Source organism: Myzus persicae, unplaced genomic scaffold (assembly GCF_001856785.1).
Source record: "Myzus persicae strain clone G006 unplaced genomic scaffold, MPER_G0061.0, whole genome shotgun sequence".
Taxonomy (NCBI): Eukaryota; Metazoa; Arthropoda; class Insecta; order Hemiptera; family Aphididae; genus Myzus; species Myzus persicae.
Window position 1 is genome coordinate 280,699 of NW_019101718.1, and position 25,519 is coordinate 306,217.

At 32.6% G+C, this 25,519-nt stretch overlaps 1 protein-coding gene across 1 annotated transcript in view; it reads right to left on the reverse strand.

The window, feature by feature from the left end:
* Positions 1-367: 367 nt before the first annotated feature.
* The window catches only part of LOC111030234 (proton-coupled amino acid transporter-like protein pathetic), a 43,895-nt gene continuing 18,743 nt past the window's right edge, over positions 368-25,519 (reverse strand). Inside the window, exons 2-10 of the mRNA XM_022309642.1 lie at positions 21,585-22,623; positions 17,509-17,721; positions 16,736-16,886; positions 14,321-14,442; positions 7,206-7,290; positions 6,214-6,540; positions 5,554-5,735; positions 2,331-2,662; positions 368-1,901 (exon numbers count right to left, since the gene is read on the reverse strand). Of these exons, the coding sequence (XP_022165334.1) occupies positions 1,378-1,901; positions 2,331-2,662; positions 5,554-5,735; positions 6,214-6,540; positions 7,206-7,290; positions 14,321-14,442; positions 16,736-16,886; positions 17,509-17,721; positions 21,585-21,904 (2,256 nt within the window). The 5' untranslated portion in view covers positions 21,905-22,623 and the 3' untranslated portion in view covers positions 368-1,377. The remainder of the gene's footprint in view (positions 1,902-2,330; positions 2,663-5,553; positions 5,736-6,213; positions 6,541-7,205; positions 7,291-14,320; positions 14,443-16,735; positions 16,887-17,508; positions 17,722-21,584; positions 22,624-25,519) is intronic.

The following is a 25,519-nucleotide window of genomic DNA, read 5'->3' on the forward strand; positions in this document are numbered from 1 at the left end:
GCCATCGGTTTTTTACAATAATTTATAATATTTATTTGATATACTGCGTATACAACAACTACAAATGGGCATACTATTATGATTTACGCGATGACCGTAACGGCGAGGACGGCTGACTAGGCGATAATATGTATTATATACTTTATATTTTATTATATATATATATTATATATGGATGTACGATGTACTTAATCACACAATTATGTATATAATAACCGTGTGATGACTGTATATTATGGTTTAATTTATATAATTATATAATGTCATAATAATGGTAAGATTACGGTAGCGAGAGAACGTATAATGATAATAATTAGAACAAGAATACAAATATACTCAACGATCATTGTGATAATAAATGATATAATAATAATAAACAAATTTTTTTTAATTGACAGCTATACATATTTTATAATATTAGATATTATGATTATTCGTATAGAATATAATAATCATGAGTACCATACAAAATGTCTTTTATGATTTTCTGTTGTATATATTAAGCGTTCTTAAGAATCAACAGTGAAATAAATAATAAATTATAACGTGCGAATATCAAAAGTAGTAATATTTTGAATTTTAATAATAATGTATACTAATGTACTATATTAATTGTATGTTATATGATTACAAAATATTTAAATATGTTCTCGTGAACTTTCACGCGTTTGTTATATTAAACCCAACAACGTTAAAAAAAAATCTTAATATTAAAACTAATGTACTAACGATAAATGTAAATCATAATGAAATTGTCATGATTATAATAATTATTGTAATAAATAATATTATATATAGGGAAGCTTAAAAGCGAAAAACAACGTGGAAAAAAATGTTTGCGCTCGCATAGAACTACACACTAACTTATCAAGTAACAATAATTATAATATACTGGAATTATAATATATATATTATATCATACACATGGGTAGTTAATAAATAAAAATAAAAATTTTAAAAACAAAAGGCAATACGGCAATAATAAGATAATAATATACATGGGCGGCGGTGTCGATGTCATTACCAAAATATATAATCACATCGACAGACGACAGTTTAAAAAATATTATATCAAAAATGTAGGGAGGTCTATATAAGTATACATTGGGAGGGGGGGGGGAATGTTTTCGACGATGAATTAATGATTCGGACAAAAAGGCGCACAGGTGATTGAAAAATAAAAAAAAATAAAATAGGAGAGGTGCGTATCACAACAGTGATCAAAGTAAAGGTATAGGTAACCATTATAGCCATGCCGGGCGGGCGGGGGCGGGCGACGATGACGACAGCCTTTGGTGCAGTGGTTGGTGTATATTATAATATTATTATCTCATTGTATATCGTTTTGTTTTCCCGTCCTCCAATCTGTCCTCCGCTCTATTGCTGTCCCGCGTTGGCCGCTATCAGGAACGCCGATTCCGGTCCCGGGCCGATGGTGGTGGTGCCGGAAGCGACGGCGGTGCCGTTTCCGGTGGCCGCGTGATGGCCGCCCTCGCCGCCGGACCCGTAGAACGCCACGATGTCCACGAGCGACGCGTACGTGCCGGACACCAGCGCGATGAGCGCGATCAACACGATGGCCACGTCCTTGGCCACGGTCCAACGGCTCATGCCCTTACGGTGGCGTCGCGTCGACCGGCCACTGCTTCTCCTCCGCTGCGGCTGTCGCTGCACCGCCTCCAAGTCCGTGTCGTCGTCCACCGCGTAGTAGTCGCCGTCAAAGTCCAAGTCGTCCTCCGAGTCGGTCGCGTCGTCCGTGTCCTCGCCGTCCTCGTCGCCGTGGTTCCAGAACGCGGCCAGATGGATGACGGCCGGACACATCAGGCCCAGTATTGAGAAGAACACCGCGCCGATGAGCGAGATGAACGGCGCCAAGTCGGGCACCAGGGCGGCGATAAATACTGCGAACATAAAATTATATAATTGTAATATTAAAACGTTATTTAACGATTGTATTAATATAGTATTATTATGTGCTGGAAAAATGTATTTGTACCTAGCGAAATGCAAAATGTAAAACTGCAGTTGCAGTACACCGCTGCAGGTAGCACGCATAACTTCATTAGTTCGTAAGTGTTTAATAATTAATATTTGATCGAAATATTATGCAAGTATACCTACATATTATATTACGATCAGAAGAACAATTTTTCGGTAGGTAGGCACAAAATAAAAATGTTATTGAATAGTTTTTTTTTTTTTTTAATTTTTCGACTTATATCATTACTTTTTTTGTGGACCTAATCGTCCAGACATAACGACATCACGTCGGAAAATGCATTTAAATACCCACCTCCTACAGTCGCAATAATAATAAAATAACATCTTACCGGTTCCCAGGATCATGGAGGCTCTCATCACGTAGTAAGCTCCTTCCATGGGTTTGTCCTGCAGGTCCTCGAGTTCGAGCTGCTTTTTCTCGTTCACGGACTTGGCGCTGGTCGTGGTGACCGCTGTGGCCGTAGACATGGTGCTGCCGGCGATGGTGTTCACGGCCGCGCCGCAGGACGTCTTGCTGTCCGCGGAGTACTTGCCGTTTTGGCGACGCTTGCGCAGCCACGGCTCCAGGCGGGTCCACACTATCTCGCTGGGCACGCAGAACTGCAGACCGTACGAGAACAGTATGGACAGCGCCACCATGATTTTCACCGACTCTGCAAACCTGCAACATAATAATATATCTTGATACAAGATTTAAGAAAATGTAGATATTTTTAAGAACGAACTTTGCTCGATCGGAACCATACAACAAATTGATAAACTTCAGTATTAAATTTCAAATTAATCCTCAATAGAGTTTTACATCCCAATAGTTTCAAACAACATTTTTGAATTCAATATTATTCAATAAATAAATATGTGTCGTTATTGAGTGGAAAATTGAACGTTAAATTTGAGATAAGTCACTGTGCTACAGTACCTACTATATTGAATAATATTAAATATTATATGGATGTGTCTCTCCTAATTTCACTAAACACCAGTTTTTTGGCTATAACATAATATTATTTTAACGGTGAGAAAAACGATGATGATCCTCTGCCGCCCAGCAGCTTTTCTGGGCGATAAAGAAACTAATATTTCAGGAAAATGAAAAGAGTTGAGTTCATAATATCATCATACTACAGATTTATAATTTTTATAGGTGCAATTCACACCCATAATAGCTTAATATCAACAACTGCTATATAGGTACGCATTCATGGCTGAACGTCTAAAGTCAATATTACGTCACTTATTTTTGATCTTTTTAAACATTCAAAGCGATATCGTGTTAATAATTTTATGTTAGACAAATATTTATTAACATTATTTTAAGGCTTCTAGAAAATTTTGATATCAAACTTAAAACTGGGTTCCCCAAAAGTTAAATAAAGTTAAGTACCTAACTATAATACGCGTGTTATCAATAATTGCTGCCATCATCTTACCACAGATAACAGTACTTATTGTAAAGTATTGAGTAAATGTCTTTAATTACTTTTGTAGTATTTAAAATGCTTATTAAACACTTTTTAAATGAAGTGTTTGAAATGTATTTTTAATTCTATCTAGGATTTATTTGTATTTAAAAATCAAATAATTGTAAGCGAATACTTTTAAAAATTCAAGAGAATTATTTACAATATTTCAAACTGTTATTTGATAGTGATTATATTACTTTATTTAGTATGAAAATTAAATACATAAGATTAAAAAAAAAAAAATGCATGTCAATTATTTATATTGTTCTTAAATACAATGTTAAAAGTTTTTTTTGTAAGACTGGTAAATATAATAAAAAATCTGAGGCCTTCGGGGACTGCCACGGTAAAGCTATTGAATTCAAGTTATACTTTTTAAGCGCCGAACCGAATAGAAAAAAATAATAATAGCAATAAGATCGTATGACTTACGGTCACACTTTTTCGTTACGAAAAATATTTTTCAGTCACCGCGCAACGCCTACGATAAGAGCTATGCAATAGCTTAATATACATTTCATAATAAAGATACAGTAGTTTCAGTCATTCGATATATTTTATTATACGAGGGTAGTATGATATCAGTTTATCTGAATATTACTCTATTTCTCTATATTGTAGAAATTTGAAATGGCGTTAACGCATCCGACACCAGTTATTTAACATTTTCGGTTGACTTTATTTTAATTTTTTTTCGGCTTTTGAGTCGCATGTACTACTCGTGCCGAAACTATAATAATGGGAGCTACATTTTTGGACATATATATTATATTATTATTAACCTTTGTACAGGAATAATAGGGCTCTCATAATTCCAGCGAATTACTGAGACTTTATATAATGTATAATAATATACCTACGTCTAATGTATATATACATACTACGATATTATGTTTTTTGTCAAAGTGCCTGATCACTAGGTAAAGCAATATTTAACTAGTTAATTTTAGGAATAACATACTATTTGTACCAGTACAAGCTGAAAAACATAATTTTATTTGGCCTTTTTCTATAAAAGTTTTTGTACATCCTAGAATGTACAAATTGTCTTAGTAAAATCTGATTAATAACGGCAGAAAAATAATAATATAATTTTTGAAAAATGTTGAATTGTCATCCTAAGCCAAATTTACAAAAAAAAAACAATAACAATTTGCAATATTACATAATATATAAAATACCAATAATTAAAGTTATACCTATGTTTAAATTAACCATACCATGTTTGTTAAAATACATTTGTATAATTTCTGTTTTAGTTTTCTATCAGCTTTAACTAACACAATTTACCTAAACATCCAAGGTTAGCAAAATTATGATTTTCGACTTTTACTGAGAACGAGTAGTAAATCCTAACATTAACTATTAAAAGTAAAACCAATTTTTGCCTGATGATTGAGCGTTGATAGTAAGATAATATATATGTACAGTGAGAAATGTATTATACAGCTAGTAATGATGTATATTTCATACGACTATACGAGAATCTAACTCAAACTATATATTATTATATTAACTAAATGTAATAATAAAACGGACGTAAGACAAAAGTTTAAATAAATAAATCCTCTGGACGAGTTTTTAAAAGCATAAAAAAAACTTTATTGAGCTCTGAAAAAACTGTTTATTTTCAAGATAAATCAGTATCCAAGTGTTGATATGTAGATATTGAAATATATCTTAAAAAATATCAATTTTCTTTGGTTATACAATATAGACGAAAATCTATGACTTTTTACATTAAGTCGGCAAAAGCTTTACCCGCTGTGACGAGTGAATAGGTAAAAGTAAAAGTATAGGTAGGTATAGTATTAAAGTTAATTTTGCAGAATAAATAGTTCTTCAGAAACATCATTTTTTTTCTTCATAATATTCATATTTATTTACAGCTTTGATATAAGTTTACGCATACTGTTTATTACCTTTCAAGCCATTATGTATTTAATTAGTGTTGCATATAGGTAACTAGTACCTATAAAATATATATATATATAAACGCATATAGTGTATATATTTTTTTTCAACCAAGTGCCGCACATTTATAATTTATATTATGGTGTTTAAGCGCTGCAATCGCATTCATACTCACAGATCGTTGGGCAGATTGAGCGTAATCGATCCGTCAGTGGCGTCACCGAAACGCAAATATCCGAGGAATCCGGCGACCGAGTACAAACACACGACCAGAACCATGGCGGCGTTCAGAACTCCGCAAGGACGAGCCTTGAGGAACCTCTGAGGATGGCGCATCGAGTTTTCGATCGGGAGTACCTGTAAAAGTCGTGTTGCGTGTAGGCCATTTACAAAAATTGTATACGATTGTGGTTTTACGCGATGATAGAATGCATTTATTCACCGAACGATGAGTTTCTATTAATGTTTTGGTTGATAAAAATACAAACCATACAGTCGGTTTCGTATCGAAAGGTGAATTTGATTTCTCATCATTATGGCATATTATAAAGGTAACAGTGAAAGTATTTATATACGAACTCAGAATAAAAGGGTATTTCATTTTAATATTTTGATTAATAGTACATCACGAGTTCTACACGCTGTACTTAACTACGAAACGCATTCAAATTTTCCTCTATACATTGCACAAAGAGGATGCCGAATGTGAACTTTACATATAATATTTATTAATTATTATATTCGACTGTTTGTTATGAGTGGGTATAGTTTGATAGTCAATAATATCATAGCGGTATTAAACTGTATGCACTCGAACCCGGGTAGATGTACTCACGGTGCCGATGCCCTCCATGGCGAACAGGACGGTGGCGAAGAACAGGGGCATGTGGCCTACGGGAGCGATCCACGGGCGGGACCCGATGTCCGGCAGCGGTACGGCCGCCGTCAGGGCACTCTCGTCGGCGAACAGGCTGACGCCTGTCACCACCCACGACATGGTGCAACCCAAGCCGACCAAGATGAACGCTGTGGCTATGGCCGAGAACGGGACCAGCAGACGGAGCGAACGGACGATGCCTAGCGGCACCAGCGGAATGGCCAGGCCGAGGATCCAGGCGCGGACTGGCATGTGCCATTCCGGCGGTGTGTGCGTGTCGGCCACCTGTGGGAAGACGAAAAAACCACATTGTAATGAACATTAAATTTTTTCTTAGATGACATTGCGTTGCACGTGTGTACAGAGTGTATCGCGTAGAAACATTTATCGATAAACTCGTAAATATTATATGGCACGTGCCGTGTTTATGTACTGTGAGGCTGTATACATTATGGGCACGCATGTGTGCACAACAATAATACAGACGACTATGCAAAAAGGTGCAAAATTATTTTCAATTTAAAAAATATTCACAGTGAACCTATAGTATTGATTGAAAAAAATAATCCATTGACCAGAATATAAACAGATGATTTTTATAGCCTTTATAATAGGCATGTAAATGCGTTTCACTATGACATTCTCGGTAAATTGCACAACGAATAAAATATCTAATGAAAAAAATATTAATTAATTATGGTCTTGATATTAATATTATTATGAAGTGAACGTCAATATAATTTGATATTCCAGTAAAATAAATACCATAATAATATGTGTACTATGGATATCCCCATTTAACTTTTGCATCTTTCAGTAATAATATACGTTATGATTCGGGGAATTAAACACTCTCTTTAATAAATGTATTACAAACACCCTTAGGTCCTAGGGCCTATTTGTGGGTGTGTCTGTGTGTGTTATGCGTATTTGTCTCCCTATAATATTACCTGCTTGAAGGAAGCGGCGACGAGCACTACGTATACGGTGTTACCAAAATAATACGTGCAGAACAAGGCGGCGTTGACAAACTCTCTGCGTGTTCAGTTCAAATAAATAGTTTGCAATTTGTCATGTTGAACGGGGTGCGTCAAAATGTAAACAAAAAGGAAAAAATACATTAGAAAATCAGTTTTAATATTTGATGCCTGCGCCAATGTGCCATGTAATAATATTTTATTCAACAACCACAATATTAAAGAAAACCAGGATTTCTTCGGAGTATACTATATTGTGATATTAATTGTAATTGCATTTGTTGGCGTAAAAGCAAAAACACCTCTTAACAATTATTATTGAAAAATATTTTAAAAATTACCAACTATAGTATTATGCTCGAGAAAAACGTGTTAAGTAACATCTTAATATTATAGAACCTAACATTTAATTATCCGTGAATAGCTCTCTCTTTCTCTATCTACAAAATGAAGAGAATTGTGTTTTAATTATAAAATAAGTATACCTACATAAGTACATTGTACTCTTGAATATCTAAAAATGTTATAAAAATACTGCGTAATACTCTATATAGATAAAAGGTAGTACCTATATGATATATTATGCTCAGTAGGTATAGGTGAAAACGCTTTAATCATAGTTATTAGATCTATAGCATATTAATTCTGGAAGTTTGGACGAATATTGAAGTATACTAGGTTATATTACATAGTTAACGCATAATAATATTTACATTCTGCCACCATGTGTACATTTCGAGAGTGTGCAACATTAGTGTACCTATGATGTTTGTATAATATATGTTATAAGTATAACCCACAACATATACTTTACGAGAAAACCGTGTTTGGAATTTGCGAATAAATAATTTGCACTTCATGTAAAAATAATATGATAAAACTTTCAAAGCTACAGTGATTCTGATTGTTTGCATACATTTTTTTTCCGATCTTATACTATTTCAGTTAATGTTTAAGTTGCAATCGACTATTTATAAATTATCAACTCACGTTTACAGCAAGGAGGTATTATATTATTTATTTTATCATTTACTTATAGTTCGGCATTAATTGCATCTATACATATTATGGTGCAGACATTTCGTCAAACTCAACTTTCTTTTAATACCTATACTTATTCTTCTGTGGTTTATTATCAAGACGTACGCCTCTGCCAAGACCCGATTTCCTAATGACGACAGTATCATTGTATCCGGCAGGCGGAAATATATACTATAAACTATTGCTACCTATACCAATTATAGAATATACACAATCTATACGTAATATTTACACATTGACTATAACGTGACTGATACGGACATACCGTTGTACATGCTGCAAGGCAATTTTATATTTGATCGTTCGTAAAAGGTCATGCCTCATGATATTTTGGATATAGTATATCTTCATAAAAGGTTATGACATTTTGTTATTGACTGATATTGGTATAAAACAAAAATAAAAAATGTTTACAGATTAATAATATTAATCAGTAATCACCGAATAGTATGTGCAAACATAATGGGCAATCCATAATATGTCATTACATTATTACTGAATTATACACATAACATATTATTATTATGTTATCCTTACAGACACGTATTTTGAGAAGTTAATAAACTAACAGAACTGAACTAACTTATTGCAATAAGTATTGACTAAGGAATTAAAATACATTTAGAAATAATATTATGTTTAGCGTAATGAAAATCCATAGAAGGTATCGATGAACGTGCATATCGTGGTTTATATTTTATCACTATCTATACTGCAAATTCGTATATTATATTACCATTGATTATAAATACTAGTTTTTTTATGAGAGTTTTGGGTGTGAGGCAAGTGAGGTAGCGCCTCATCTAAAATTTTAAAGTAAATAGTAGGTACTCAAAAAATATTCTTCTTGGCTCCCTGATTGCACATATTCCGATAATAATTTTTAACGTTTTTATGATTTTATTTTAGAAAATATTCTTCTTTTGTAATGTTGAATGATATAAATTATGAATTAACATTTATTACATTGCACATCATTCCTTGTTTATTATCAAAAATAACTATAAACCAATAAGAAATTCACGAAATAATTATTACGTAAGTAAACGATGGTATTTCAAACGGTGACAATGTTCCGATGACATCAGTGTATGTATTTATTCAACTACAATTATTTTCATATTTTTAAATTCTATTTATTATGAAGACTAATTTTTGTTATGAAGAGAAGGGGGGGGGGGGTTGTGGTGATAGCAAGTCCCCTGGCCAAAAAAAATACTACCAAAATCTACCCTGTAGTTTTTATAATCAGTTTAATATTTTAATGTACGTCCGTCGTACATATATTATGTATTTTTTTTTCCAAATCATTAAATCAAATTAATTTTTTTAATAAATATTTGCAAAAATGGAATATTACTATTATTATATACATATACGTATATATTGTGAAAAACTCATGGTTCTTACATTTTTGAAATTCCTTAAATCATATACTTAGATACCTATCTAGATATGTCTGAGGTGATTTAATTGTAATTAGAATAACATATAATAATATTAATAACCTTGCTTATTATGTTAATTTCTCGACTAAAAGTTTATAGTTTTACTATCATATTTAATACTAAAATGGAAATGGAAAACTCGATAAAACAAATAATTATAGAAGAAAAACTTTATTAAATGTTTGTGTTAAGCTTGAAAATTGTTGAAATGTTTCATAATCTTAGTTCTATATTATTTTAATAATAAAATAGGTAGTATTTCATAAATGCATTCAACCACTAACATTATACATTTTTGAATTACGAGTACCTAGGGTATATATTTTACAGTTTTTTCACGGTTTTTAAGCAATGTTATTCAAAGTTATGAATAATCCAGATTTTAAAATGATCTCCAAACACTCAATTGTGTTCAATTTAAAATGTATTAACTAGATCTTCAAGAAAATGAGTTATTTGGAGATTTTACCAATTTGTGTACACACAATATAGGTCAGTTGTAACTAGAACTAAACTATAAGAAAAACAAATAATTTAAAACTTGTAACTTGTAAAGATCTCGAGCGAGACATTGAACAAATTCATGACATTGATTTAAAAAATAATTACCTAATTACCTATTTCATTGTCATAAATTAGAGCGATCATTTTTTTGATCAAATCTAATACTTATCAAATCCTATAAGGTCGTCAAAAACAATGCCAATGCGTATTAAATTTGGTGATAACTAGTATCAATAACGAAATTAAAATGTATTGAAATAAATTCAACCATGTCTGACAATATTTTAATAAAATAACTTAATGTGTATGAATTTCGCATATATTAACTAGGTATATGATATTTAATTATAGATTAAAATATAATAAACTTGTAATAAATTAATGTTTACTCTAAGATTAACTTGTAAATTTGAATTATAAACTTTGTAGGTTTTTACATAAGAATTAATGATGTATTCATCCATATGACACTGTTTGTGTAAGAGTTCGTATATTTATTTATTTAAGTAGGTTGTAGGTGTATCGTATGCATAAATATTTATTTATTATATGATTATAATTAAGTATGGAAACTTTTAGAATAATAGAATCACTAATATTATGTTGATAATATATTATAATTTTTTACCTACATATATTTTATACAATAATCAAATAATAGACAGTTATTAGAGAGTGATTGAATATATATCTTAATAATTAATTTAAATATAAAAAATACTTATACATTGCACATAAATAATTTATATAAAATATCTGAACTAGTTTACCTATATTGCGTTATAAAATTTAAAATTTAAAATTTATTTTTATTTTATACTTGTAATAAAGATATTTTAATCGTTTTTAGTGTGATTATTCGAATATAACCAAGCCCTTAGAGTAATACAACTAAAAAAATCCTGACTTAACGAAAATCAAAGTATTATAAATTTATTCTCATTGGTATTTTTTTAATTTGTACGATACAGATATAGTAATATATTTATATACAGCGATGTAAATGTTATATTTTTTAATGTATATTGGTAGAGTTGTAACATTTAATACAGATTTAGGTATTTATTAACAGAAGCTGCAGAATATCTTTTGTCTTTATATTCTGGATGTTTAATACTCTCGTGTTATATATTATTTAACTATATAATAAAACATTTAGTAAGGAATTTTAAAGTTCCACAAATTTAAAATTCGAATAATGTGCCTACTTTAAAAATAAATAGCCATACAATAATGTAATATCATTACATTCAACAAACAACTGAGAATGAAGATTTAAAATAGAAGTATGCAATTATATTTTACTGTTAAAATGAAAAAAAAATAATTATAAAAATGTGAACTTGAATATTATTTAAAACTCGTAAAAATAATAATCTTCGAAAAAAAACTATTAAGAATCTAGAGTAGAATAATTTGAAGCAACTAATTGTACAGCTTTTTAAGTACAAATGCAAAAATGTCTACCGACAACTTTTCTCAGTCTTCATCTTCATGTTCTCAAAAAATAATTGTTTAGAATGTAGGTATTATTTTATTATACTTAAAATTAAATTTGATATCTCTACATTTTAATAATTAGATACCTATATAACTGCCACTATAAATAAAATAATCGCTAATATTAGTAAAACCTTACATTACGTATTTAACATAATATATCAATTATTTATTTACATTGAATTATGACTTTTATTTTCATTATGTTCTTTTATCCTGAAATGTTGGCCGTCAATCACACGAAAATGAAAATAATTCGCTATGAAGACATCTTAACATAAAACATAAGTTTTATTATATATTGCCTCAAAACTTCTAAAACTTGACACCGGCAATAAATAAATGTAAATCAACGTTTAATTGGACATAATACTAATTACATCCACAATAATGTGAAAAAATGTTGATACACTTCCATAAACGTATCTAGCTCATCGTAATTGCTATTTTATTAAATAAAACATGTTTAGGTTAATTTAATTTTGTTCCTCTTCATTAATAAACAGATAAAAATGAATTGGACACATTTTTGTTTCGTAGTAAAATTAGTAGTCCCGACTCTTAGGCCTCGCAAACCCTAAAACAGTCCTATTGACAATATAATCTATTAGGATTTGTTTTTTGTATATTATTTCTAGAAATGTGTACATTTTTTAATATGAAATAATACCCATTACTTAAACATAATTTGGCATGTTCAAAAAGTTTGAGCCCATTTATTTATTCATGCATACAAGTACATGTATTTATCATTAGACGTTAGTAGGTAATCACTAATCATGATTCATTTCTCGCTTGGATAAGAGTATACGATGTACTCGTAATTACACATTTATACATAATAATATGTTTTTTTGCATTTTGTAAGCACTGAAGGACAGCGATGATTTCGATCAAATTTATATAATTTGCGTAATATCGTTAAAAACGCGTGTATGTGACAAGACTTACCAGAATTCATATTGTTAGTGTTAGTCTTCAGTAATTCGGGGTCGTTTAAATTAAATTACTACAATAAGTATATGTATTGCCATTGTGAGCAATTGTGAGTCTGATCGGATCATACAAACATGTTTACCCAAAATAACAATTATACACACGCTGTGAAGTATACAACGTTTTGAATTACCGAAATCTATGTTATTACATTTTTCTCTACTCAAATTATAACTGATGAAAGTACATTTAGCCTCTGTCAACCAAACCAAAAATAACCTTCACACTTCACACACGAAACATCCAGAATATGCCTAGAAAATAATCCGAAAACGTACTATAATCACACCACGACAACACGCTATGGGCCGGAAGTCGTTAGCGTATCTGTCACTATTGTTCATTTTGACTTTTTCTATTATATAGTTATGCTTACCCTTACATTTTTCACCCATATTATATGATGATAAGATTACTATTTATTGAACCTTAACGCGAAAAGCCTATATACAGTAAATGGTTTTTAAATTTAATTTAAGAGCCTAAACTGTAGCGAACCCTACGATTTGGATGTGCTCAAAAAGTAAACTTCTATGCCTCGATAAAAACAAATAAAATATTAATAGGATACCCATTGATTTTTTATTTGTATACCTATATATAATGTGTGAGACCAATATTTTCAATACCTTCTAATAAATGACAATATTATTTAAATTAATATAATATAGTTATAACTTATGAATAGGTATATAATAATAGAGTGACAGATCGCTGCAGTCTTAAATTTTTTCTCTTAAACGTTTTCAGAAAAATTATTAGTTAAATAATTTGCAGTAGTAAAAAATTGTTCTCATTTAAAAGAAAACGTTTGTCTCCACAGGTCAGTAAGTAATAAGAAAAATCTCAAGAATTTGGAAATAAGGTCTTTAAGTAGGTATATTTACAATATCGGAAAATTAGATTTTGAAAAATTGTTGAAAGAAAAGTGAGTGAGCATGCTTGGTAAATCATTCTGTAACCTACGTTTTAAAAATCAAGAAAAAAATTTGTACTAAATATTTTTATTTACATTTTCCAAAAAAAAAATACGACTGTTCCAATAAAAAAATTACCCTCGACATTAAAAAAAGGATAAAAAATATATTGCTACACATATGTAAGTTACTTATAAGTTAATAATCAACTATTGTAATTATAGGTACCTATTACAACATTACAAAACATCGTCGACTACTACAATGTACCTATTATAGCTGACATCGCGACTAGCCTGTATTAATTATTATAATATCGTTTCGGCCCGGAGACTGCAGCGATCGGTCTCTATACTATTATATACCAGCTTTACATAACCATACTAATGTTTTTCGCCCACCCGCCGACAAGAGCGTGTGGGGACGCTAATAAAATTAAATCACTGGTTTCCAACCACGCGACCGCAGCTGTAATGATATAGATCATTAAAATGTACAAATACACCATTATCTATGCTGCGTTTATCTATTACGAGCATAAATCCGAAATCGAGGGTCACACAAAAAAATAAAAATAAATAAAAACTGTAATAATAATTATAATAATAATAATAATAATAATAATAAAATAACTAAACCGGAAACCACTAAATTAAATAAACACAATAATATTATAGCTTACCTGGCGAACGGGGCCCAGGCACGGAACCGGCGCGGACCAGTGCTGAAAGCGGCTGCGGCGGTGTCGGCAAAGCCGAGGGCAGGGCGGCGAGTGCGGCGGGCTAGCGCTTGCGAACAGAGCACCTGAAACACAGTATAGGTGTGAAGTAGTCACTTTAGTTGGGCATGTGATTGCGAGATGTAAACGTAACAATCACAATATTACTAAACCGCAAAAGATCTATAATAATATGTATTGTATTTGGCTGGTATTATTTATTGGACATATAGGTATAAATTCATAAAATAATATTGTCGGATAAATGTAATTACAATACGCAGCGGGCGAAAATTACCAGATAGGTATATCATTATCATTAAAATATATTGGACGAACAGATCTCAAGGCTGTGATTTTTTTTTACAAAACTTTTTACAAAATATTTCCGGACTATTTTTTTTTATCTTCCTATCTCTATTTCCATTATTTGTATTCTAAATATTTTAACAGAACATTATTATATACTATACTCACACATATACGTTTATACGCATATATTCAACATATAATATTATTATATTGGATTTGCGTTCCGCATTCCCATAATTACTGTCAGTATATGTGGTTGCCTTATTTTTAGTAGAGAAAATTTACCTACTGTCAAACATAATATAAAGATGATAACATATTTTCCGTACAGTTAAGTCGTCGGTTTTTTGATAAATCTTAAGCGTCAAATACTATATTTTATCGTGTTTTTATGATTTTAAATTAAATTTAAATATGATTCTATGTAAATTTACTTGAATATCAAAAACAACAAAAATGCATTGTTGGCGGAACGTAACGAACGTGCGAGAAAACGAATGCAATCTCAATCTCCGCAGTGAAATATTTGAATCGTCATTTAATATCTCGCCTTAGCTATATTACATTTTGCACAAAGTTCATTTTTATTTCAATTAATTGATGTAACCTAACCGAACCTAAAATAATATAAGTATATCAATAATATTTTTTGAACAATTTATAGATAATTCAAACGTTCTACTATTTTTAGTTTCTTTTTCGGCTTTTATTATTAAAATATAACATTTTTATTTGTTAATCAAAAAGCTTAAAATTTTAATACAAATTTCTTACTAAGTTTTTCTTACAAAACTTAAGAAATATCAAAAATACATAGTCACGTTTTTTAAAAAGCTTTTAATTTAAAATGTGGACCAAAATTCGTCAAAATTACAAATATTATTTTGTTGATTATTGTTGTAATTCCAAAAAAATGTTACTGTAAAAAATTTAAACATTCTGCTATGACTTAAAAAATATTTTTCTATATGCAATAAGATGTTATTATGAACCTATTTCACTGTTGTTCGATAGAAAGGTTGGTATTGGTCGGTATAGGTTTTTAAGAATAATTTAAAATGTATGATATAATATTATAATAATAAAATAGGAATGCTATGGTTTTGGTAAAAATTGTTCAACACCTACATTAGGTAATAGGTACATTACAAACTTAAAAATACCGTTCTAATAACAATATAGGTACGTACTAATGTAAATAAATTCTAAAATATCATTAGAAATAGAGGCTGACGCATCGCCTTCGTTCAGAATTGTTTAACGTTTGCAATGGTTCAACGCTGGATTCAAATTTAACACATTCATTAAAATAATCAATTTACTGACCTTTTTTTTTCGTGTGGTATCGCAACTGAGGTGGGAACTTCCACCTCAGTTGCATCGTTTATTGAACAAATTAAATAGTGACCCACTCGACGATGAAGTACACTCGAAAGTCCAAACCTATCGTACGCTGTATTAGTGCGACTTCTCAGGTTTATTTTTTATACTCATTTAGGTGCATTAATTAATAATTTGGACGTTTTTTCTTTTAATTGCCATATTCCTAAATATCAATTTCGTATAATATTGTATAGCAAGGGAGAAAAATGCATTAAAAACAAGATTTTGAAGAAAGAATATCTTTTAATAACTCGATTAATTTATATTGATACTATTTGTTGTAACTTATAATGTTATAGCTATTCGGAAAAATGAAGACTCGGGTGACCTAAGTTGTGATTATACCCATAGGAGAAACTAGGCAATTTTATTAGGGCAGGTTAAATGATGAATATGAAAAAAATTCTAATTACAAAATACGTTTTTTTAAATTTAAACTTTAAATTTCATTAAGTCAGTGTGTTATTCAGTCAGTCAGTAGTAGGTCAGACCATGGTCCGACTGGTCTGACGAGTAGTTTCGCCTATTCTTATACCTATATTCCTATATACTGTGCAAGCGTTTACATAAAAATACAGTTTAACAGAAGTTGGGGAAACGTGATGACTTTGAAAAAATACGATTTAATAAAAATTAAACAATGTGATAATACGTGAAACAAATTCTTTTTGTCGTACGACTCACCAATAGGTATATGCAATGCGTGCAAAGCGCTCCGATGGCTGCAGTGCCGACAAGTCCGAAGATGAGCCCACCGTTTTTGAACGCGTTTGGCATGGCTAAGATGCCACTGCCGAGACTGCTCTTGATCAGATGCAATAAGGCACCGCTGTCACTATATATTATGTACATATAATGTCGTGTATTAAAACGAAAAAAAAACAAACAAAATATTAATTAATTTATTGATTACACAGGAAAATTGAAATGTAGTAAGCGAGGAGATATTATAATATTCAAAATTGTATAGGTACAACATAAACTGTACATGAATGTAACGACTAAGACGTGTGAAATTTCGAAAGGTCTGCGAGCCCTTTGCGGGCCGCCGCTGCAGCCGTTCGTGCTATATATTATGCCATACATACCTATTATATAATATATAATATACGTACAAGTCGTACAAAAGCACCAACTTACAAAAAGGCTTGTTATAAGCTCGCATTAGACTCTGCGCGAGAACCTTTCCTTTCGATCACGTCTTGCATATAAAAAATTAATTAATTACATTTTTCAAAAAAAAAATTGACTGACCAACCATAGGCCACTAAATCATGTCTAAGGAAACATTTTAGCTCGCTCTATTTATTCAATGAGTATTTAGTTAAAACCCGGTAATAGTTTCACCTAACATAAATTAGTCTAGGTACGGCAGCAATACCGTGGGCACCACAGTAGTCCAGGCACAATAATATTCGACGTGAATAATATTTTCTTATATTATTTATTATACGTACGTGGTCGCCTTAGACTTGTCTCGCATCTGGAACGGGTCGTAACGCGGCTGCTTCTTGCCTTTGCGGCGTCGTCCGCCGACCATTCCTTTGCCATCGGCCTTTTCGCCGTTGCTGCCGGATATGATGTACGATGTGGCCGTCGCGGTTCCATCGCCGACGCTCCCGCTGTTGCTGCTGTTGCTTCCGCTGCTCGAATACTCGGTCAGCTTCATACTGTTATTTTTGTCAACGGCAGTATAGTCGTTGTTGTTGTTGTTGTTGGTGATGTTGTTGTTGTTGTTGTTGTTTGCAGCGGTGACGGCGGTACAAAGCGACGATACGCATTGGCACACACGGAGACGGAACACGTCGTTTTTATTCGGTATGTGTAAGCACAATGAACGTCGGCGAAACAATGAATGACCGCACGCCGCACAAAGACGATGGTAGTTAGGACGATGTTGGCGTCGTACCGAGAGAGATGGATGTGGCCCCGGAGAACGTGAAAAAAACCCAATTCGATTACAATAATGTTATATTATTATTATTATTATTATTATTATTATTATTATTATTATTATTACTATTACTATTATTCTATTTCATCACGTACGCCCTCACGCGGCATGTGCATACATCACATCATCCGCAAATTCGTTGTCGTACATCTAGCTAGTCTTATACGCGCGCTAATAATATGTATTAACCAAATGTATATAATTGTATATATTAAAATGTATAATATAATGACAGGTACTGCACGTCGATGGTAATTATAACCGCAAGTACCTACGGGCTACGGGTATACCTAACCTCCCATCATGTGATAATAATATGTAGGTATATACCTACGTGTCATGTCGCATACGATTATCGGTGTTTACTATTAATGAAAAAAAATATCAGCAAACTTTTCCTGCAGTAGATATAGGTACCTACTTGAAGCGTCAGAAATATGTCTCGCCAGCACAATGTCGAGAAAATATCGCTGAAAAACATCGTGGTTTTCCGGAAATCGCTTGCCTACGTATAGGTAGTGTACGCGCCTTGAGCGCTGAAAATCGTCTGATGGGGACATGATCGACGCGATGAGCACGAATGTTGGTGAACCGTCGAGTCAAGACGACGGCGGCTGATGCAGAACGAACGAACCATAATAATATCGTATTATACCAAGTTATAAATTCTCGACAAGCACGGTAGTGCACAGCACACGCGTCAGAATACGAGCACGAGTAGGCACACGAATAGTTTTGTAACCATATACATAGTTACTGGGCGGTATTTTATATGCACTACGTGGGCAATGCATTATTAGTGCGAGTTGTGTGAAAAACGCGCATGGGAGCGAGAAAGAATGTCACATGTCTCCGCGAGAAACATAATACCCATGTCGCATTATGTTTCCGCTGTTCTCGTGCGGAACCTGAAACGGGTAATTACAATCGAAATCGCTATAACGTCGTGTACACTTGTCAAATGGTACCTATACCCATAAAACACACACGTAGCTGTGTGGTACCCGCAAATTGTGAGGTCCCAATAATGGTGTAAACTAATATTATTATTATTGTGAACAACATAACATATAATATACCATAATATTATACCTACATATTACTATAATAATTATGTGTTTACGAGATTATAACGCGCAGCTCACACACACTCCTCTCACACAGGTGCAAGTTACATAATAAATTAACACTGTCTAGTTCGTGTGTAAATATAGTATATACCATTATCAGCTGCAGCAGAGTAACGCGGACGGAGAGAGAGAATATACGATGATAGAGCTAGTGTATGTGCATAAAATACACTATTATAATTATGTACGTAGGTACCGCGAGAGGAGATAATAATAATTATAATAATATTATATTATATACCTATTAGAAAGTACGCGAGAGAATTCATTCGCGATTAATCTCGTCGTCGCATTGCCCGAGTGATTCGCGTGATGATTTCGCGGCCAGAAGAAATGTCGAGGATTATAATATACGACCGGTGTGCGCGTGTGCTATTATATTATTCTGTGCATTTTTCGAATAATTGGAATGCACTTGATACTTAAATGCAGCTCGGTGCATGCAGTCCGCCGCAGTGGCCGGTTGGTCGATTGACGCGAGCTCACATCTACGCAGCGGTCGGTTTTGATTTATGATAATATGCACTCTACTCGGACGTGTTCATCGCAGTTTTGGTCGATTTTATCGCCGGTCATTCTAACTAGGACACGATAACGTATTGGTACTACGACTTGTGAGGGACGAGTTTTTCGGTACCTAGTACTTGAAATCCGCGACTGATGTACAAAAGTACGAGTTACTTGCAACGCATGTATATGCAGTGAAAACTGTCTTAACGGAGACCTATCTTAGAAGACAAAATAATAAAGTACCGGCAAAAAAATAGGCATGACTCGAAACCTTTCTATAACGGACACTTTTAATGGTTCCGTGAGTGTCCCTTTGGACACGTTTAACTTTAATATTATTATATCATACCCTCTGTATTATCCTTTATTGGCATAATATTATACACGATGGGAAATTCGAGTTTGGTGCCAAAAAAGGGGGGGGGGGTGAAAAATATTGACAATATTGATCGCTTGGCTTGATATAACCTGCACAGTATGGACGGACCGCGGATTAGTTAGCGGAGGTGTAGTGGCGATTGCAGGTGGTTGTATCCCTCGCGCCAACCTAACCGGTCGCAACCCCGAAATCGTTTTCACCCTACAAATAACGGAATGGGGACGGAACTTGTATAGGTGACCGAATGTGGCCTTGGTGACGGCGCGCAATCAACAAAAAGTGTATACATATATCGGTACAATGCAATATCATATTAAACGCATGTAAAATACACGTTTTCGTGATGAAATAATATAATAATAATAAGATGGCTGTGACAAATGAAAAACGCAAGCCGCACGTCTAACGCATTGTAACATAGAATATTGTGAATACGTGACTATAGAGTTACTGTTGAACAAAATATTCGGACGATGATATCGATCATTTGAATATGTTAACGATAGCCCGCTAGAGTTTGAATCGCTAATTTTATTCACATCTATAATGCATTACTCTAGTTTTCTAAAAAATCCAGGAACAAAATTTATCTATGAGTAAATATAACGTATTTCACATATTTGGTTAATAATACACTTTATTTTATTCCTAAAAATTGTACCTCTTTACTGGTTTATTAAACAGTAGTTGCAGATGATATTGTGTAATCGTGTAAATATTGTTAAAAGTATACAATACATTTAAACACATTACATATATGTATTATTTATGTAATCATTAAGGCTCAGATTTTTATGTAAATTATACCTTTTTTCACAATGGTGTTATAAACTAAACTCTGCAAGAAGTGATAAATTCGTTTCACAAGATTTTCGATAAAATGAGCTATATTTGATTTTACATTTTTTTTACATTTTTTTACATATTTCACAATTATTTGATTTTTTTTCTCATGTTTACACAATTTTACTGTTTTTACGTGTTTTCTTCAGAGTTTTGAGTGATTGAAAGCTTATCATAAATAAACCAATACTTAATAAAGTACGACTTGTGTAGTATAAAATCGTCAGTTCGGTGGTGTCGACCGGGCGTATTTTTGACGTGCTATACGTACAAATACGGTATAAAGCAATTTTACTACAGAATCGGAGATCTTTGGAATTTAAAAATTTAAAGATGAATGTTGTTATAAATTGCAATCAAGATAATTATAAATGAATAATTTTTTTATCAAATTATTTACATTTCATTATATTATTAATCATTATTAATTTTTTTATTTGATAATGCATATTTTGAACTTTTTAGCACATATTTATGTACATACTTTGGTTATAAAAATACATATAAATCCGAGCCCTAGTAATCATATATAACGCACGTTTATTCCAAGTCAAATGCTTATCAATTATAAATTGTTATTATTTTATACAAAGTTCAAAACTTAGCTACAATCACGTATACCTACAACACATTATGATAATACTTTCAAATGTATATAAGTTATTTAAATGTAGCTATAATAATATTCTACACAATAAATGTGAAATAAATACTCACGTAGACGATGTAGTTGATCCTCCATTGGCAGCGGGATTGCCGTTCGTCACCATCAGTCCGAGGGTTGCTGGAATGTCTATTGAGTAGGTGGACGCATTGCGCTTGTAATGTTGCTGTGGGGATGGCTGTTGAAATTGTTGTTTCTGATGGGGTGTTGGTGATTGTGTTTGTGGTGAATTATTGGGGATATTGGTACTGTAGATGCCGTCGGAACCACCGCTTAACCGAACCTGTGTCTGGGGCTGATTACTGCCCGTCGATGGCGCCCTGGAACTCCAATCCTCCACGTCATCCGTCAACACTGCTGCCGGGTTATCCATTTTGATATTTCCGTGGCTGGATAATCCGTCGACGAACGTCTAGTAGTTGGTTTGGTTAGCTTCGGTGATTAGAGTCTGTTGATAGGTTATGGTAATTGGCTTAAAATGTATTAAGATTTGTTCAAGCTGATGCTCAATTGTTCACACTGTTGAGTCATTTGATTAAGTTTTGATTGGACGAAACTTCTATGATTGTTGAAGACCATACGAGTAATATTAAATGAAGTTTGCAGTTCATTCATAAGATCATCGACATTATTCTCTATATGAGCTTTACTTTTGGCGAGGGTGACAGCTTCTAGAGTATTCAAGCTTGACAAGCAGTCAGTATGCGATGAACAGAGATGGCTTTTATCCTCAGTCGTACAAGACGGATTTTGAATGCTTTTTTTATTATTAGAATTGTCGTTGGGGTTTTGGTGAATGTCTAAGTTACTTCTACTATGCGCATCAATTAGGGGCGATACTGATCTCTTGTCATTGAATATTCGCCTTTTTTTGTAAGGTTTAACTCGATGGACAGGAATCACCCTAATCCTTTTTCTGGATTGACGTTGGGAACTTTGGTTGCTGTTAGTGCTGTTTATGGTAGGCAACAACTGATTTGGTGAGTTCGGCGATGGTGGGTGTGACGACGATGGACTGCATTCACTGCGACTAGGGCTACTCAATAGTGTACTGCTGCTGCTGCCACTGTCGTTTGGTTTAACTCGTGTAAGCTGAAACAAAAATTGCCCAATTTATTAAAAACGGCCACTCTGTAATTACTTTCATCTGCTGGTAAATCAATTTAATTAGAAATATAGACTGGGACAAGAGGGAATCTACAACTTTTAAAATGGGATGCGAAATATTGTATTGTTTCCTAGTGTGTAAAATGAAAACAGTGTTTTTAAATATGATAGAGCAGGTGCTGAGAGTTATTTTGGGATATAAGATAGGTTTGTATGCGATTTTAGTAGTTCAACAGCCGATGATTTGAGACTGCACACGTACCGAAACAAGCGATGATGATGCCTTTCGAGACTTAATCAAATCCGAAGAACTTGAAGTTGTTGTGGATGTTATCAAAGAATTGCGTGGACTTGGCGTGCTTCGTAATATTTTCGAACATTGTGATGTCGATTTTGTCCGTGACATTTGTGTAACGGGCGTAGATAAACAGATGGATAATAGTTAGGTGATTTAGGTAGCAGTTGGTCCGTCGGTGACACGGGAGTCGAAAGTAACTATTATGCGCGGTGATAACAATCGGAACCACGTTAAAGATCAATTAATAGCACGTTAAAATCACGGAGACATAACTTGTCTTAATACAGCAAAAAAAGACGGGCAGACACTAATAATTTAAAAGTTGGAGTAAATAGTAAGAAAAAAGTATTTAAACGATTTCGGTTTTCTGGAAATTCCGTGAGAATCGACTGATCTGACTGATGAACACTCAAATACTGGCCGTGTGTGACATAATAATATAACGTAGGCCGGTCATACTACCCGAGTGTATGCAGTATAAGTATGACGGTGGCAGCCGACGGACAGCCGAAGTATGTATGTATGTATGTATGGATGTCGGTGGAGGGTGAGTGCGGGGACCCCTGCCATTCCACGATGGGGCGCGCGGGACATGGACCGCACCAAGAAATTCGGCGGTTGACGGTAATACACTGATACTCTGGTGGGGATAAGCGAGTAGTCCACGGGTGGGTGAGGCACGGGGATCGGACCGAAGACATTTATCGCTGGGTCTTATCGGCGTTTTACAGGTACAAGAGAGTGTGAACGTAGTACTGCGCAGTATTTTAACAAACAATAATACACGTGTGCTTGTAGTTTCGTGGGCATTTGTACACAATGTCTGTGCGCATTCGAGAGATTATTATAAAAAAAAATAATACCTATTATATTGTATACACCTTCTACTGTCGATTTGTAACTGTGAACCAGAGGGGGACAGATGCCAAATTCGACCCTTAATAACATATAGGTACTATACAACAAGATATATTGCCTGTCATTGGTTGTTAAAAACATTTATTAAAACACCAACTCAGAAGAGCGTAACACACACAATTAAATTTGAATAAAAACTCACCTTGTATATAATATTACTTATAAGCTGTTTTTAAAATGTGTCTCTGCCATATTTCTTGTTTAGATCCCAAAAAATATTTTACTTTTAACGTTGTTATACTTATACTAGCTGGCAGCTATATTATTTTATACATTATATTCAAATTTTAATTCTAAATCGACCTTATTAAATTCTACCGTTTTTGTAACTCAAATTTCTGACTATCCCGTGTACATACTCTACATTATGTTCAATACCCATAGTGAATTTTATTTAAAACCTAAGGTGCTTCGAAGGCCCAACTTAAGATGTCATAATATTGAATCTGTTAAGAAGTGAGTGGGGATGGCGGTGTCGAATAAACTCAAATTTTAAATAAATAACAAAGAGGGTTCGTCGATATAATAGGTATAGGTATTTATATGACGTATAGACTGCTGTTCTTTTAAATTTGAACATAGCATTCTCGTTCGGATGGAAAATAACTTCAGCCACCGAGACTCACAATAACTATTTACTTATATATTATTATGCTTTTTTATTTATTTATGCTGAACATTTTTTCATACATTTCAATCTAATGATTGATTGTTATTAGAAAATGTACCCATATCAATAAATATAAGATAAGACTTCATCAATATCACCATGCAAAGTATGATTTTAATTAGAAATAAAAACATATCAGCAGGTACCGGAAACATGAACTATAATGATTATAGTGGATCCTACTGAATAATATGATTTTCTCAGAAAACTACAATCATTAAAAAAAAAAACCATAAATTTTAATATTATTTCAAAACAAATATCATTTATAATAGTAATAGCTTTAAATAAAAACTGTTACATAAACCTAATTAAAAATAAAAAGTAGTTTAAAAATTAATATTGATCAAAATAAGTGATTGCAATACTTGAATATAGATTCGCGTGGAAATAAATACTGACATTTAATAACATGTTTTTAAATACATTTTTATTTTATTTATAATATGATAAATTCAACCTATTTGGATGTTAAAACTATATCTAACTTTAAAATATAGTTTGTCACAAACTCACAAGTAAGTTTCAAGCACAGAATCCCTGAAAAAATCATTGCAAAAACTTAGGGTATTAAATAGGGAATACTAGGGAATTATTCTACCGGACAAAAAAACACAAACACACACAGTATATTCAAAGACCAATACAATTAAAAAATTGCTGTTGTAACATATATTATGTTGTATTCATAACTAACTAGTAATGTACTAACACCCCCAAAAAAAGTACATACTATGTAACTTATGGTCTATAGAAAAAAAAATGTTTGGCCATAATAACTTGAGATTCTATCGATCCAGTTGCATACTGGTAAATCGAATAAGTGAAATGTACAAATTTACAATTACATGCGATTCATTTTAATATTGTCCAATACGTAATAATGTTTAATTATTGATGTTTATATACTAAATAGTATTGACTATATTATACAGAGAAACTTGTCTAAAATACTTGTTAAAAAGATCATTTTAAATCAATGTGTTTTTATACAA